Source organism: Labrus bergylta, chromosome 17, assembly GCF_963930695.1.
Source record: "Labrus bergylta chromosome 17, fLabBer1.1, whole genome shotgun sequence".
Taxonomy (NCBI): Eukaryota; Metazoa; Chordata; class Actinopteri; order Labriformes; family Labridae; genus Labrus; species Labrus bergylta.
The window spans coordinates 15,991,105-16,008,896 of record NC_089211.1 but is presented as its reverse complement, the minus strand read 5'-3'; the positions used below and the strand labels follow the sequence as shown (position 1 = coordinate 16,008,896).

At 40.1% G+C, this 17,792-nt stretch overlaps 1 protein-coding gene across 13 annotated transcripts in view; it reads right to left on the bottom strand.

The window, feature by feature from the left end:
* Nucleotides 1-17,792, bottom strand: part of LOC110000216 (formin-binding protein 1) — a 68,581-nt gene that overhangs the window by 30,399 nt on the left and 20,390 nt on the right. For 3 of the 13 annotated variants that reach the window (XR_010668976.1, XR_010668980.1, XM_065965316.1), the window contains exons 1-6: nt 17,521-17,662; nt 16,514-16,629; nt 10,740-10,796; nt 10,093-10,240; nt 3,102-3,164; nt 989-1,093 (exon numbers count right to left, since the gene is read on the bottom strand). Coding sequence is in view for 2 of the 13 variants with exons in the window: in XM_065965316.1 (XP_065821388.1) it covers nt 989-1,093; nt 3,102-3,164; nt 10,093-10,240; nt 10,740-10,796; nt 16,514-16,629; nt 17,521-17,562 (531 nt within the window). In the remaining 11 variants the exon portion in view is untranslated. Of the gene's footprint in view, nt 1-988; nt 1,094-3,101; nt 3,165-10,092; nt 10,241-10,739; nt 10,797-16,513; nt 16,630-17,520; nt 17,664-17,792 lie in introns of those variants that run through there. The other 10 variants (XR_010668977.1, XR_010668981.1, XR_010668982.1 and 7 more) reach the window with 5 other exon arrangements.

Genomic DNA, 17,792 nt, shown 5'->3' with positions numbered 1-17,792 from the left:
GTTTACAGTATCGCTTTACACAAACATTGATAATAACTAAATGAAGCACTGAATTATGTGTGATGGATGAGCCTTTCATGCTCTAATAAAGATCATATTTGTGCTTAGACACAACGGCACTCTTGTTTCCTTGCTAGTTTCTTGACTTGCTGTTCCGGCTCTTTCCGGTTGAGTTCGGTGTTAAGCCCATTGTAGCCCTTTGGCTGTGCGTCCAGAGTGCAGAAAGACTCTTTCTTTCGGCCTATATTTGCATAATAATCGGGTCTGAACTGTGTCAACTCTGAGCCTGGGCTCTGCTCCAACAGCTGATGAAGCAGCAGGAGCATGCGCTGCTGACCCATGATGCCTTGCGAACAGGGAGCTGTGTGGGTTACAGGCTGAAATTCTGAGGCCTAATTTAATTGGTTATGACAACAGGAAATGACATCAGCTTCATGCCTGGAGGGGCTCTGGTGTACACGTCTTTAGGAATCTAATGAGCGAGGCATGTTTCTAATTATTAAAGAGGGCATATAAGTGTAAAATTTCACTTTAGATTCTTGTTATATAAAAGAAAATGGAAAAGACAAGACATTATCCACACGCTAAAAACAAAAGCAAACACAACCATAGACACACAGTCCTCTCTGTTGCTACGGCCCAAACAGCCCAGCAGCTTGTTTGGTGGCTTTTTAACAACGATAATGAGGACTTGCTGCTGCTAGCAGCTTTGTGTAGCAGCACATCACTGTTCTGCAGAGACAAAGCCAGCGTTTACACACTGTTCCCTGGCATCAAACACATGGTCACTTAATCTTTGCTCTCTTTATTTCCGTGGAAGGAGGAATCAGGACTAAAGGGGGAGAAAGTAAAACAAAATAGCGAAAGAAATGGGATTGTGCTTGCTTGGTGGATGGGTGAGGAAGGCCAGGCATCTGTGTTAAACATGGAGGGTATAGGACAAGCTGGCGTGTTCAGTGGCTGCTTCTGAGACTGAGATGACACATACCTTTTCCACGTCAGCCTTAGTCACGTTGATGTCAGCATCCATCTTCTCAAAGTATTGCTGCGCTCTGTCTGCCTCTTTGCAGTCCCTCTCAAACCTTCTTTTACTCTGAAAAACCCCCACAAAAAAACAAATTATATTCAAACAAAAACATCACAGCAGGAAGCACTATATAGCTTGACCTTTAAATTAGCATGGTAATGAACGTCATAACATGTGAATATACGTCATGTCAGTTTCAGACGCAGCATTGTGTGCGGCAGAGGTCAGTGTATGCCAATGACACAGCCACGGGGTTTGTCAAAGTCTGCAGCCTGCAGATTAAACAAATGTTCATAGTGGTCATTTGTGTACAGAAAAACAACCATTCATCCAACCCTCTTTCGACCCCTCAAACTGAACAATCAGTGTTTGTTGGGCCAGCGTGCACTCTGAACTGTGCCTATCTGCCTCACACACAATGGGATCATTGAACGGGCAGTGAAGTTTGAGGAGGACAAGGCAGTTATGCATCCCTCTCACACTCTTTCTCTCCACCGTCAAAGGGGCCAGGCAGAGATAAGGAGTGGTGTGCTGTGCAATCTCTATGTTAGCTCCTGTACTTAAACAAATAAAACAATCCTTATCTCCTTTAGCTAGGGATTTTTAGAATAAAAAAAATTATTTAAGGCTTTCCTGCTGTTTAGTTTAGGTGAAAGTTTTTTTCTTTATTTCTCATGCAGTATTTGTAACAGACCTTACTCTCAGATACTATTCTAGGAGAGGATACCAGAAACCACGCTTTGGCCCATTCACTAAAGAAAGCATGAGACTGGAGCCAACATAATTTGTCCGTTATTGTTTTTACTTTTGTTCTACTGTGTGTTTGTTTGACTGTTTCCTACAACTATTGTATTTCTTCATCAGACTTGGGTCAACATACAACTAGTGATGCATTGTCATCACAATTTAACATATTGTATTTCATACTTCCTTCTTTAAAAAAAAAAAGTCTATCCTTAGATTGACTCGTTTTGTCAATCTATGTGCTTGTGTTTTTTCAAGTACAAATGTATAGAAGTTTGAGTTGGCTATTTGTTTCAAATGTGCAAACTTAATGGACTAGGGTTCCTTGCTGTAATTTCCTCCTGATAAAAGAGGCTGTCCTCATCCAGATCTTATTACTGCTGTAACTCTGTTTATTGAAAAATAAGTTCTTCATTGTTTAAGAAGCCATTTTTGGGATCCCTCAGGGTGTAATGCTCGGCCCTCTACTGATGTTTCTTTTTATCTAGGTAGCACTTACCCTACAAAAACTAAGTTTTATATCTTTACTAAGGTTGGGTTAAAATAGCCTGCTTTAATTTGGCAAAATACCTGCATTAATTAGCTATGAATTTAGGAGATCAATCAATACACCTCTAGATTTTCTTTTACTTCTTAATACAGATTTAGCGCAGGTAAAGTTATCAAATCTCTCATTTTCTTATTTCACTGACCGGAAATTATAGAAACTGCACTCATAAAGGTCATAAATGTCAAAATGAAACTGCTGTAGGGCTGCTTACTTATAATTGCACTTTCTGCAAGCCGATATCTATTCTCAGCTGAAAGTTTATTTTGAGAGAAGAAATAGATATCTCTTTGTAACAATGCTCTATGACTGCAAACGGACTGTGTTTTGCAGTTCAAAAGCCTGTTAAGAATGTAATATTTTGTCGAGTTGATATTTTGATATGTAAAAGTTACAAATTTATATAACTGTTATACAACTTTTCCAGATTGGAGATTCATTTATTAAATACGATTGAATAAATATTAACTGATAGTTCCCATTACCTATGTCATATGCCTCATAATTTGGTGCAGTAAATAAATACATTTTTTAAGTTCTTGAATAATTCAAAAAGTCTAAACTCCTAATGTACTGTATGTTAATGTTTTGATATTTAGTCTTGAGATAAGTCTGCACTGGATCAGAGTGATAGAATGTCTGAACTGCAGGAGTTAGTCATGAGGTAATTGCTTATAAAATTATGTTATAATGTCCTAATTTTGCCTTCTCTGACTGTAACAACTGTAACCAGCTGATATTAGTGTACAATTTGAGGTAATGCACATCAATCAGTTAACTTACCGATTCCAGCTGTTTCCATGAGCTCTCAACATGCTGCTGTGCCTTACGCCCATCATGGAAATGCTGCGAGAAAGAGGAAAAATACAATATTATCACACTGTTCAGAAGCTCAAAGGATTTAAACAGGTGAACCTGCCCTTGACATAGTCAGATTGATAAATTAGAAGCAGCTGGAACACATTAAACATTATGATTATTACTCATACAGGGAAGGGGAAGTATTAGTGTTAACTGGGAAAGTAGGGCAAATACTGTAGCTGCATTAAAATTATGACCATATAACCCTCAAGCTTAACTGTTTGAGATCTGTCAAAGCTCAAGCAAATGGCTTTAAGTCTATTTGATTACAGATCCACCAGATTGTGGCCCCAATAGTTCCCCACATGTGCACCCAAGCTGTTGACTTTCCAGCTCTACTGTAGAGAAGATAATGACTTCAACATACTGTGTATTAAGCACTAATACTAAAATCAACAGAGTGGCTGAATAAAAAGTAGAAAGCTAAATAAAACTGAAATGTCAAACTAACTGTGGATAACTAAACTATGACAACCAACAAAAAAAATTGTGGTCAAGTGAAACTGGGGCTGTTTTTAAGCTGCTGCAAAGTCACATGTTGAGCACAGAACAGTGTGACAAAGGCTTCTTGCAAGGCAAAATGTGCAAGATGCAAGAAATTTTTTTGTATCACAGTAAAATAAGAGGGCAAACATAGATACTAACGCACGGTCATTGTTAACACTGTTGTTGGATGAAGCAGACATTCCTATGGTTTAAACCTGTTACATTGACACTATCAATTTCTTTTGTCAGGCTCTTTTTTCATTAGTTCAGACATTTTTTTTTAAATTTAAAAAAACATCCACATTTGATATACGCCACAGGTAAGTAAATGCATTCGGGAAAATATCAGCAACATGGCAGTTACAACTGGAATAAGAGAAGATGCTGGAATAAGATGAAGAGAAAGGCTCACTATGAAGAAGGGATTTTATATGGGGATGAACTGAGCTTCAGTGAACATACCATGAGAAGAAAATGCAGCCAGATATTGTTATCGAGGGGGGGACACAGACAGGTCATAAAGGGTTTTCACCGATGCCAAGGGTGGTATATTAGACCATGACAGCTGCATGTCTGAACTTATACAGCACAGTATATACACACAGTGTGCTGTGTATTTTTGTAAACAGCCCCACTTGGCCTATATCCCTGTATGGGACTGGCACACTTGGCCCAGAGGCAGAGCTCATCTCTGTACAGCTCAATGTGTGGATCACAGCCAGATCCCCTGGAAACATAGAGCATAGACTGTAAATTGGTGTTGTTCAAAAATAGATTCTTATTACTAATCTATTTTAGGTGTACAATTTTATTTTTTTATTGCCTGCAGTCATGTTAATTTGCTAAAGGAACCTAAAAAAGTCCAATTCAAATGAAAACAGATACAAGACACTTGACTATCAATGAGGTAACCCCTGGTTTCAGAGACTGTGGAAGTAGCTGAGCTGAATATCGATGCTGCTATTCAATAACAGACCCAGGCTATTATACTGAATAGAAAGATAGTGCTTGTACGTTTCTTGCGATTCATCGCTTTAGATGGCACAAGACTACTTTGTTTTTTTGTGCTTAGTTTCTCGCACAAGCAAGTGATGTGAAATTAACACGAACTGAAATGTCATCTCACCTGAAGCACAGAGAACAAAAGAGTAGTTAGTGAGAATGTGTCCTGGTTCACCTCTGTGAGTCGCACTTCTCTTTTCCCAAAGGGAAGCTTAGATTCAAAAAAGGAAGTGCTCCAGTGTTTCAGAGGAAGTATTTGAGTTCTAACAGAAAACGGGACAATGTAGAGTCCAGTTGAAGCGATGTGTAAAGAGGCAATGTGGTATTTTTTCAACTGCCGTAAAAAAACCCTGACCTTCAAATTACTGTTTGATGAGATTCAACGATGATCTGTTTCAAAAATGTCTCACTAAATGTTGATACAATCCAGAGAAGATAACACAAAGGCCTTCTGAAGCATCACACAGAACCACATTGGGTGACCTCAGTGTTGCTGTGCACATACTTTCAGCCAAATATTTGTCTCCATAACAACATCTGAAAAAAAAAAAAAAAAAAAAACATGTCCTGCTGGCTGCGTGAACAAATCTTCCATTGCTACGAAGATAAACAAACTAAACTGACACTCTTCCCCAAACACCTCCAGCAGATTCTCAAATATCTCTGACGAAGAATGAAGATGAAGCGACTACATTAAAACATGAGCTCATTCACCTTCAAACATGTTAAAAAACGAGAGTGCGTCAACACACATCTGTGATGCAGGTTCAAAGCTGATGCTATTTATGCAGATGTTCAGCAGTGTTTATATCAACAGACTGGAGAGACACATATATAAATATCCCAAATGTTAAACCGACAAAGGGTAATCACATCCTATCGTTGTCCTTAATGTCCCTCTGAGTAACAGCATGAATGCAGGCTATGCTAAAGACATCTGTGGTACTTCAACAGGTCGCTAACTGGTAGCTGCCACTCTTGAGCTTTTTTCACATATGCACTCGTTAAAATTTCTAGATATGTTAAGGACAGCCTGCCCTGAAATTTTCCCAAAGTTATTATTCACACATCCCTCAAAGCAATGAAGATTTCCCTGTCAGACAAGAGATTGGGTCTGAGGAGGAAGGAAATAACGTAAAAAAGGACACTGCAGTTGCTATGTTTACAAGATATCCAACCTGGCGGGCGACAGCAGAGTCCAGACCGAGTGGATGCGAGACAGACATGTACTGATTGGGCTGAGGGAGACTGAGATTCTGTGTGACTCACAGGCGTCCCTCCACACATACGTTCAAATTGAAGTCTATCACAACGCTCTGATAGAGTGACAGAAAAAAATATTTCAAGGAAACTAGTTTTTGAGGTTTCAAGCAATCTCCCTGACATTTGAAAATACAAAATTTAACATTGAAGGATTTCAGTCAGCAGCAGCTGAGCTCTCAGCCTTTGAAACCCAACATGAAAGCAATGGATGTCAAACTTCTTTTAATTAGTGTATTTACCAGTTTTGATCATCAGGTCGGTTTTTGAAAAGGGGGGACTTCTTAGGGAATCTTAACTTAAAAACAACTTGTGGCTACAGCCCTTGTAGCGCAGGATGCAGTTTCAAATCCCAAAACTGAAACTGTTTGGTGTCACCCCTCCCCCCCCCCCTCCTTTCTCAACCTGTCCTGTCTCTCTACCTCTGTCTATTCAAATAAAGGCCAAAAAATCCCCCAAAATGATCTTTAAAAAAACAAAGTAGAGCTCTTAGCAACAGGCTGGTGTCAACTCAGCTTGCACACCCTCCTGATGTCCTGTTGTGTTAAACTGACTCAGGACAAACGGAGAAAGAAAGGAAATCAACAACCTTTTGCAATCAAACTTTTCGCTCCAGCACAACATTTGCCCCTTGCAGTTCACTCGTGTGAGGGGCTACACATGTATATTCCTGCACACACACAAGCTTTAGGTGATCTGTTAGTCATTCATTGCAGTGACTTGGCTCGTAGGAATGTGCACCTGCACTCCTGCACAGTTGTCAGCACACATATAATCATACGATACTACAAATAGCCACAAGTCGTACGGGATCTAGAGACTAGAGAGATTATAAAACCTCATGAGACTCCTCTCCTCAAGCCAAGACCATTAGAAATAAAAGGAGTGATGTTACATTGTGGATTCAGATGCAGCTATGGAAAGATCCAATTCTTCCTCACTGCTTCCTGTTTGTCTTTCCACTCAGCAAAGGAAGGCATGTGAGTGCCTCTCCAGAGAGACACATTGTTCTTTCACTGTTACACCATGGCAGCATCTCTCCTCTGCCTCCTCGAGATAAATGAGCACACGATCCTCCGCCAAACCCACCTACAGAGGGTTTATAGTGCATTGTGGTTTCCAGCTGACTTTCCAGTAAATGTGCTGCTTACTTTTCAGCCCTGACAGCTGAATAAAATGTATCCTTTTTCACTTTTTTTGTCACAACCTTGGCAGTCGGATAAGTATACTGTTAGTATACTCCCCCTGTCAGATGTAACCACGTGCTTTGCTGTGGGTTTAAGTGGATACAAAAGAGGACACTCTGAACTAACCTTCACTAACACGTGTTGATATGCGCTGTAAATAATGTCGAGTGACATTTATAAGCTTGACAGTGAATGGGCTGTCTCTGCAGAGTATGAGGGTCTTCATTAGACCTTATTAGAGATGATACCTATAAGCCCTGTGATCAGGACAGCAGTATGCTGACTGAACACCTTATGATGATTCCTCAGCACAATCCCAATCCACTGAGACACATATGCTCTTCATCCCACATTAACCCTGTTTTCTCCTCATCACTGCCAATTATAGTATTTGGCGATAAACAAACGGCTGCCATTTTTTTGAGCTTCTGAAACATTTTAATCTTTTCATTTCTGTGCCTTTAAACTGACAAAATCTTAACAATAAAGTTTGCTTGTGTACATATTTCATAAAAAGGTCAGACCCAGGAAACTACGCCCCCCTTCTTTAAAAACAACTACAGACTGCTCTCAAATAAAAATCCTTTAAGGCAACATTCTTGGCCTCACCTAGCTGCCACCCCAAGCTGTGCTTAGCGAGAGGTTCACTCAGGGAAACGGCGAGGAAGAAAGGCAGTTGGGCACAGTTGCATAACAACCCCACATAAAAAACTAATGAGGTATTATTCTTTTTCTCCTTCTCGTTTTGTTGGATTTGTGGGATTTTACCTGACTAATAAGCTTCCTGTAAATAAAGGAGGGGAACGACTTGACCCTTCCCTTCTAATCCAGCTGTCTGGGTCTGCGGCAGCTGTGTCTGACATGAAGACACATTTTAAAAAGCACAAAGTGGTGCTCAAAAGGAGAGAAGACTGACGATAGGGAGGTCTTTTCTGACTACTTTCATCTACAAAGATGACTCTTTTTTTTTTTTTTTTCTTTTACTGACACTCTACTAATGTGAAAAGGGGAATTCCTTTGTTTTAAAAAAAGGCTCTACTTTTATTTTTTTGCTGCTAAAAGACTAAAATTAATGTTATTTGTATCCATTGTGCGAACAATGAAGTTATTATAATCATTTTATTTTTTATCTCTCCTGTATGGGAACATCTTTACAGCATTATTTTAAAAATTGACGAGAGACATGGAATATGTTTGTGCTTAACCTAACACAACAAACACAAATTGCAAAAAATATATATAATAATACATGACTAACAGGTTCAAAGTAACTCTCTTACAAAAAGGTCTAACTTAATAGGAACCCAGTCTGTAATATGATCAGACATTTTCAAACACTATCTGAGCCTGTAAGTGTCAAAAGAACTACTGTATATCCTCATTAACATGCTTTGATCAGACACCAGATAAGATTACATTGCAGCCGTCACACCATCACAGCCACAGGCTGAAGCAATCTACAGAAGCAATCCAAACCTTTTTTGTATAAATTACTCATCTATACAACAATATATGTGTAAAAAAAATAAGTTGTAGTGAAGATAGTTGAATTCCCTTTAAGGACAGGCACAATAAATCCTGACCAATTTTTGATGGTCTTTTTAGTTGTAGCTTGAGGTTGCTGTTAGAAGCCTTTTCAATACTTCCCAACATCCCAAAGAGTATCATTCTCCTTCATTCATGGGTGTGTTAAAAGCACAAGTGTGTCTTGAATAAAAACTGGGGAGAAAAAGAAAGACTGTATTCACCCTACGAGGACACTGTTCTGATTCAGAAACTATTTATCAAAGCTGTTAGCTGAAACGATCCTCTGTTCTGAAAAGATACTGTGAAAAAAAATAGATATCATGGAACAAAGGGAAATCCCCCATACACTGAATAACAAATAAATAAAACACTACTCTGTGAGCTTATTTAAGAGAGGCAAACACATGACAAGCATTCATGATATGAGCTGCTGAAAAACTTGATGTTACAAGTGGACTCTGTGCAGAGATAGTAAAGAACAGGTGACAGAAAACAAGATGCTTATAGTTAAAAAAAGAGGAAAAGAAGAGGAAGTGTGCAGAGAAATGAAGAGGAAGAGCGGTGTCAGAGTGACATCCTGCAGCGATGGAGAAGCAGGGGTCTGTCTATCTGGACACTAGAGAGAGAGATAATATGCCAAGCCGGGCTTTATCAGCGCCAAGAGGGGGAAACAGGCCTGCAGGGGGTTGATGATTCCCCTTCAGACTCGCTGGGAATCCCCTTCTCACTGCATTAAAGCCAGCTCTAAAATCACAACATATCTGCACATCCTGTATTTCAGTTGAGCAGCAAATGCAGCAAGAGTGCATTTGAACATCAACTCTGAAAAGAAAAGGTCACTGTGCCTTTGAGGAGAGCCGTCTGGTTTTGGGTTTTTCCACTCTAGTTCCCTCAGCTGGACTGCAGTGACACAAGAGTCCATGACAGATTTTTTACTAAGTATTTTTTTTTTCCATCTGGCTAGTTTTCCTCTCTCTCTTCAACCACCAACTCTTTCAATTTCACGCACACCACACCACACTGTTATCTATGAATCTATGTGCTGCACGTCCACCACAGAGCCAAATCATTTTTAACAGCAAAAAGAAAGTAGCACCAGTGTTTAAGAATAGTGTGTCGCGCAGCAACACACTAGTCGGTTTAAAAAAAGGAGAAATAGGCGCGTGAAGATACAGATACAGAGGGGATAACATTGCTCCATAAAAAGGACCCAGTCGGTCAAGTTTTGCTCTTCTGGGGAGCCTTTGGGTATTTCTATATTTACTCAGCGATGACCTCAGTTGGAGCAGAGTATGCAGAGGAAACTGGTTGCTTAATTTCTTATAGGCCAGTTTTCCCTTTAAAAAACTCCATGTCCTACTGACTAAAGTGAACGTGTCATTTAAAGCACAGACATGTGGAGAATGACAGAAGGTAAGAAATCAGACGCTGGATATGTAAAGGTTTCTTACCGATTTTCTCTCGGCCTTGAGCTCCGCTAAGTAGCGCGAAAGCTCGCTGATGATTTGAGATGTCAAGTTCTCGGCTATGACTTCGTGCTGACCCGCGTAGTCATTTAGCTCGTTGAGTGTCGTCAGGAAGGCTCGACAGAAGGTGTACCTGCGGACATACAATGAGTGATGTCAGAGGACTAACAGTTCAGTTGCCAACAGTTAACAGATTTATGTGAAATGAAAAACATGAGAAGATAAGATAAGATAACACTTTATTGATCCCCAGAAGGGAAATTTGGGACACTGGAACAGACAAGTAACCTATTAATTCTACATGGCCAATTTCATTTCCATAGGTCTATCTATAATTCTCTATTTTATAATCTTTTAGGATTCATGACTGAATGTAGAAATTACAGAGACTTGAAAACTAATAAGAAACAAGAGATCTGTGCACGCCATTTAATGAGTTTTAGTTGACTGTTGTGCCATTGAGTCCAGGTTTTTTACTCCTTTTTTTGAATTCCTTTTTAACCTTTTTCTTAATGTTTTTCATACTGTGTAAACTTATGAACAATACATACAGGCTTTTATACACCAATACACCTTACAGCGATCTAAAAATGATTCATTGTTACATTTCTGGGATAAATTGTTGAACTCACTTGCTCTCTTCCTCTTCTCGTGAGTTCTTCTTAGGTTGATACTTCTTTGATAAATTCCTGTGAAAACAAAAGAGTTCAGCTTAGTCAGACATGTCTTACAGAATCTATCCTAACAGCATCGTCTGCAAACCAGATAGTGCACCATTCCCATTAAGTTTCCCTGACTGTGCCCCTATGGGCCTGCCAAAGGATCATCCAGTACACCATTCAATCCAGCAGAGTGCTATCTGCTCCGGCAACTTCATCCCCCCGCCCCTCCCTCTCCTCTCTTCAGGTCATAAATCATCGCCTCCAGGAGCGTGCATGCAGAAGCAGTCACCAGAAACAAGCATCTTATGCAGCCGCTGCCCTTGTTACGACTCCGGCTGGATGTTAATGGCACGAGATGAGGGCAGGATAAATTAGTCGTGTAGTATAGAGTTGTGTATGGAGTCACTCCGGGTTATATTATGGTTCGACAATCTTTCAGTGTCCTTCTGTTGTGTTCTTTGTCAGGCAACAGTTCATCGTGTCATGTTTGTTTCATCATGAACGACCAACTGTGCTCTGTTTGATGGATACTCTGTCAACTGAACGTAATAACCTGCACTATTTTTAGATTTGGATGTGCCTATGTTACACAAAAGATGAGCTGTGTATTCAGACCAAGAGCAAAGCCAGATCTCACCTCGCATCACTCCTGATCTTGAGAAGAAATACTGGCCCTTTTAGACAGATGAGAAAACCAAACTTGTGGCTCTTACAATGATCTTGTTTTATGTATAAAAACAGACTTTCCTGTGTTGTTTTTGGATAAACAGGTCGGAAGAATGCAGAAATTTCAACTTCATGATGCAGATTTGTAAAAAGTTCAACTACAAGCTTTCATGGTTCTGTCCACAGAAAACACAAGCAAACAGCTTTCAGAATACTTTGTTTTAATAAATGCCAAATCCATAGAGGTGGGGCAAATTATCGACACAGCGGTTAATCATCGTCCTGACTCGTGCGGTCAGGACGACTCACTGGTGTCAAATATTGATGTCTTAATCTTAAAAAATACAGAACACTAAAGAGATTTTTTGTGGCAATTTGGATTCACGGCATCACTACATCATTACTCCTCACTGTGGGGCTTATGAGTCAACGAGGGAGTTAGTGGATGTTTGTCTTGTAATTTATGAATTATCCCAGAATCTTGTATCATTGTTTTCATGTGGCCACAAATCGTTTTCAAGTTATTGTTTCATTTTTAAGTATTATGTACCTACGCTTATAAGTCAGTCTATTTATTTTGAGACAAATTCTACTACGTGGTCATGGTCATTAGTCGCACATTCTCAAACACCAAATACACCAGCCCACTTATCATGTCAGAATGAAACTGGCTACTGTGAAAAAATGTCAAATTCTTCATTAGGACAAAGTGTTAAAAGAAGCAGTTGTTGCTGCCTTTAGTGTAAAATTAACAGCACTACATTCACTGATGGAATCTAAATACCTCAGTGTATACATGGGATTAAGGGCCGTGCAAAATTCCTGCTGAAATAATTAATGCATGCTTTAAATAAAACACATGTAATGTGTGTCTGCACTCCATCTAGATTGCCCTCTGCTAACATAAACCCCCCCACCCACCCACCCCCACACATCTACTCCCTAGTGGTGTTTGCACTGTTGCCAGGCAGATATCGGTCTATCTCATCCTTCTCACTCCACCTCTAATAATAGTGCTGGCTCCCACTCACTCATTCATTCACACATGTCGAATGTCAGACTGTTTCCCCACTGACCCCGATAAAAAAAAAAATAAAAAAAAAAAAACATAAAATAAGGGTAGCAGCTATCACTTAGTTAGAAAGATTCAACGTGCAGGCTTATGTTCACGCCTGTGTGTCTGATCGTGACTTTTTGTGTTTGCCTGGAGGGTAAACCTCGTGCATTAGCACCCCCGGGAAAGACACAACCTCTTTTTCACCCTCAACTAGTCTCTTTTGTGAGCAGGACTTTATTCCCACTCTTTTATGGATTGTGGCTGACTAGAATTTGGGTGAGGAGACGGAGGAGGAGGCATTAATGCATTTCCCTGCTAGGACTAGACTGAAGCATTGTGCATGTTTACACCAATAAAGGGGATGAGGATTATTCCAGGATTAGTGCAGTGTGTGGTTGTTATGGTGATAGAAATGGTACAAAGTGGAGGAATAGTACAGATGATGTTCAATTGGAAAGGAATTGGCTATTTGATGCAGTTCATGATGAAAGGTTTTTGTAAATGTAGGGCAGGTTTATATTTCGAAAGTTGTCTACTATTACTGTTTGTACATTGTCCAGATATCTGATATCTTTAATATAACTTCTGGTGAAGTTTTCATGCTAACAAAGCCTTTCAGTTAAGTTGAACTGGATCGAATTGAATTGTGTCAACTATTGAACATAACTTCTATACTGTAGCTGCCAATCAATTATTTTTATCCACTAACTCATTAGTTCCCAACCTGGGGTCCCGGCCCCCCTTAGGGGATGCTCCAGAGATCTCAGTGGGGGGGGGGGGAGGGGGGGGGCGAGGCTCTGTCTGCTCTGAGGTTGTCAATATTAGATTTCAACATATTAACTACAATTCTAATACAACACTTATTTGACGTTTATGCAAAGGTCTTTAGGTCAGAACAAGCCGGTGTGGTCCTATTCTGATTCAATATTTTTTTCTAGAAATGTTTAATGTTTATTTTTGAGAGCATTGTTTCACTTTTTTCTTTGTGTGGGTCCCAGGGGGGCTCAGCTTTTTATCTATTGAATGCATAGGTTCTAAGGTAATTATCAGGGATAGAAATTGTCAGATATTAATAGGATATCTTAAACTTCCTTTACACTCTGAAACTAAGATAGAGTTATTACATTTACTTACATGTGAAAAGAAGAAAAGCAGTAAAAACTCACAACTAAGAGGTTGGAAGACCAACATCTTTGGCATTACTGCTAGAAATGTGTCTTCAATTCTTTCATTTGCCGTTACATTTCTGTCCGTTATCTTATTAATGAAATCAACTCCAATCAACTTTGTCCAAGTGAGCCAGCATAGTAATAACAACAACAGAAATGTGAAACGTGCATTGTTAGAAGGAATACCACAAAGATTTTAACTACACCTATTTGTTCAGTGTTTTGACAATTGAACATCTGAGGAGGCATGTTATCTGTGGAAGTCAAGGAAAGAGAACAGAGGGGATGTCAGTAAAGAGGACAAGATCAAAGGGGCCAATCCACTTACTTTATCAGATCTAACAGGCCTGCTTTACTTTAGGTTAAAGTGTGCCTGTTAGAATAAACCTGATCTCATGAGCTAAGTTGATTACAGAGGATAATTAGACCTGCGGTACAATGAAGTAACTCTACGACAAAGACAAAAAGATCAGTGTGTCTACAACACAGGATAACCCTATGACTGCATGCTATCCTGTCTGTAGTCCTAATGTCCTAATTTTCACCTGTTTATGGCAAGCGGCCAGTGTGTGTGTTTGTGCATGTGTGTGTCACTTTGACAGCGGGTCCACTGTATAAACACAATGACTGAAAACATCCGCAGCATCTGTGGAGCCTGAAGTTCAATAAAAGGCGACCTGCCATTGCAAGCAGTTTCTGCCCCCGTTTGTTTTGTCACACTAACTGTAAGCAGCTGCTGTCTAATTGAAGTATAGGACATCAGTGTGCAAATGGAAGGACCAAATCTGTGAGTGCACGAGTGTTAGGGGCCACAATGTTTGCTAAAAAGGGTGATTTAACTTTGAACACTCTGTACACTGGTGAAAGAAGTAGGACTGCCTCTAAATACTTTCTGTTCCACAATCATTTGCTTAACATTTATTTTTACATTTTATTTAGGGCTGCCAATTACAAATAGACTAAACAGTAGTAGAAAAACCTTAGTTCCCCTAGTTTTCATTGATTGGTCATATGCAGAAGAAAAAACATTCTCAAACCATTCAAACCAAGAGTCTTATCTTTGTTCTGTGTTTTTTGCAGCTGTTACATTTATTTGTGCGTTACCAAAAGAGTCTTCCCATTCAGGGACGGTGGCCTTGTAGCTGATTCATCCACACGACGCAGTCTGGCCAGATTGTTTTAAGTGAGTCTCTATACTGAGCGTGAGTCACAGAAAATACAAGAATGTAACGCGGGCACAGTGAAGCTACAATTAATTAAATGAACGTGATTATGGGTTAAAATTTCATTCTCGGAATAATACAAAATTGTAAAATACTGACAGTAAGCTAGTAAGCATCTACGAGCCATGCAAACTGAATCAGCCAAAGACACCAGCGAATTTCCAACTGGTTCCAAGGAACACATAGGAGACAATATTATACTGACGAGTGTAGCATGTTCAGTCTATAGTCATGTTTTTCCTGAGATATTTACAACCATACCTCTTCTGCTGATATCAATGTCGTTATCAGGCTGCGTGCTTCATGCATGCACCGGTACGTGTTATTTGTGGTACAGTAATAAAAATACTTTTACATTTCTTTTTAAGCCTTGGAACATAAACTATTTTCCCCCAACAAATCATTCAAATAAATGTGAGATGGCTTAGACTAGTGACTACTAAGATCATATTTAGTTTAGGGATGTAGGGGAGTTTTATTTTAAGTAATATATGGGGGGGGGAGTAAATAACTAAATAGATAGTTATGAGGATAATTCACAAATATAAAACAGTATTATTGTGTTAGATATTTATTTTCTTCATATGTGTCCTGCTATAAGTGTGTAGAGTTCTTGTGTGCAGGGGTATGCATGTACGAGTTAAAGCACCCATTTAAACCCAGACTCCTAGTCCTATTATCTCAAGCTGACTTAATTCTCAAATAGAGGACGGCTGTGGTCCGTAGAGAATCTGCTGAAGGGGGTTGCTATGTAAATACTGGATTGGTATTGGCTGGTCACTATGAAATGGGGGTGTTGGGTCAATACTTAAAGCATTAGCCATATTGCCCCTCTAAAGAAGAGGATTGTGGATTTGCGGGGTATCTCCCACTGTGTGGAGATGCAGGGGGGGTGGGGGGGGGTGGGGGGGGGGGGGGTTGAGGAGACAGATCCTTTAAGTGCTGGACTGCTCACGCTCCCCATCACTGCCTTTAAAAAAAAAAATGACTGTACCAAAACAGAGCTAGAGTGGGGAGAACTGGAGGGGGGGGCGGGGCAACACTTGTGGTTGGAGGAAAAAAAGAAATCTGGGTCAGACCTGGGGTTGATAATGCTGATACCTAGTAGTCTCTATGGAAACGCAAGCTCCACCCCCCCCCCCCCCCCCCCCCCCCCCCATAACCTGACTTCCTCTCGCCTGAAGCAGAAGCTAGCAACAACAACAGACAGCGTGTATGCAGGAAAGAGAGAAAGAGAGTGGCAGACAGAGAGGCTCTCTTAGAAGAAGAAAAAGATGGAGGATGGAGCAGACATCCTCTTAAGGCCTGTTAACTTAGCTATACACTTAGCATTGAGCTAATATTCTTCCCCAGGGAGAAAAAGCCCCTTCATGGATATATGAGGATTCCTAATAATTAACATAACACTGCTTAGGAGAATTCTTGTTTGACTTTACCCTTCAGAGGGACGTCAGAGGTCACGGTCGGCAACGTAATGAGCTGCACAAGATCCAATCTATTTTTGCAAGGACACCATAGTAGGTCAAATCTTGTCATAGAAGACGGGGGGGTTTCTTTATCTAAACCACCTGGATGGATGTCAGCCCTGACAGCCGAGAGTATGGATCAGAAGTCAGCCTGAGTACTCACCTAATTTGTTTTGCATAGCTGGTTTCAATCTCTGATCTCTCCTTGACAAATTTGGTGTACTTCTCCAAATACTCGATCCCCCACTGTGTATGCTTCTCCAAGTTGTCAAACTGATCCTGCAGGAGAGAAGAAGACGTGATGATTAAATCATTCAAACACAAGGGAGGATTTCAATCTATCATTACCAACTATACTGACTAAAGGAAGACAAGAGACGAATAACAGAAGATTAGATCAACTTCCTGAGGATGCTGGTGTAGCTCATTTATGGGTAAACACTCCAGATCACCAACCAGTCATCTTCTTATCTGAGCAAAGATTTCCACGATACCAGATTGAACTCCGATAGATCCTTCAAAACTCCTGCACTGTCTAAACTGCAACGTTTCAATGCTGAAACTTTGCGAATGTATTTTTGAAATGCAGACGGCGCTATATTTTGCTCGCAGCAGCTTTTGGTTGAAAATAGGACTGAAGATCTGAAGGTTTTTTAACATATTCTTTGATGCTGTCCATGAGTTAAATAATGGAGATTACATTGTTTTGAAACACATGCTTTAGAAAAGCATCTTAAATTTCAACAACCGTAATACAAAATGTACTCATGATTAGTAATTACTGTCTTCTAAAACTTTACATATGATTAGCCTTGTGTCTGATCTGTTGTGACCATGCAAGCAACTAATATCTTCTTCAAAACATAAAACCAGGTACCAGCAGCCCAGGCTTCTGATAACCAAATGCAGCTGTTGAGGGCTCAACTCGTTCTTCATGATTTGATGCTGACATGTAAAGGAAAAAGTGAGGCTTTACTTGGCCAAGGTTACGGCTTGAAATTCATCAGTTTAGAAAAAGAGAGCACTTCATCTGGAATACAGACGAACACCAAAGCTCACACACGTGCCACCAAAGATTAAATTAACCGGTTATCATAGACCGTCTTTGAAATGAACTTTCTTGTGACAGGTTTGGCGTAATCTTTAAAGATTAACTGAAACAAAATCTACCTTGGTGTAGCTCCAACAGTCCCCCATCCTCTCCTCTCCCATGTCTGGAGTCTTCCTAAATCCAGCTTCCTCTACAACCACACCTTGACTGTGCGAAGTGGCAGCTCAAATAAGTCCCAGTGAACCGTGATATGTACTCTACGACTGCTTGATGCACGTCGTCTGCACTAAAAGCCTTTTCATATAACAGGAAGCGGTTGTGGTGATGAAAAGTTCAAGAGACATTCGGATAAGGTGCAGTCTCACAGCACTTATAGGTATCTCTAAATGTA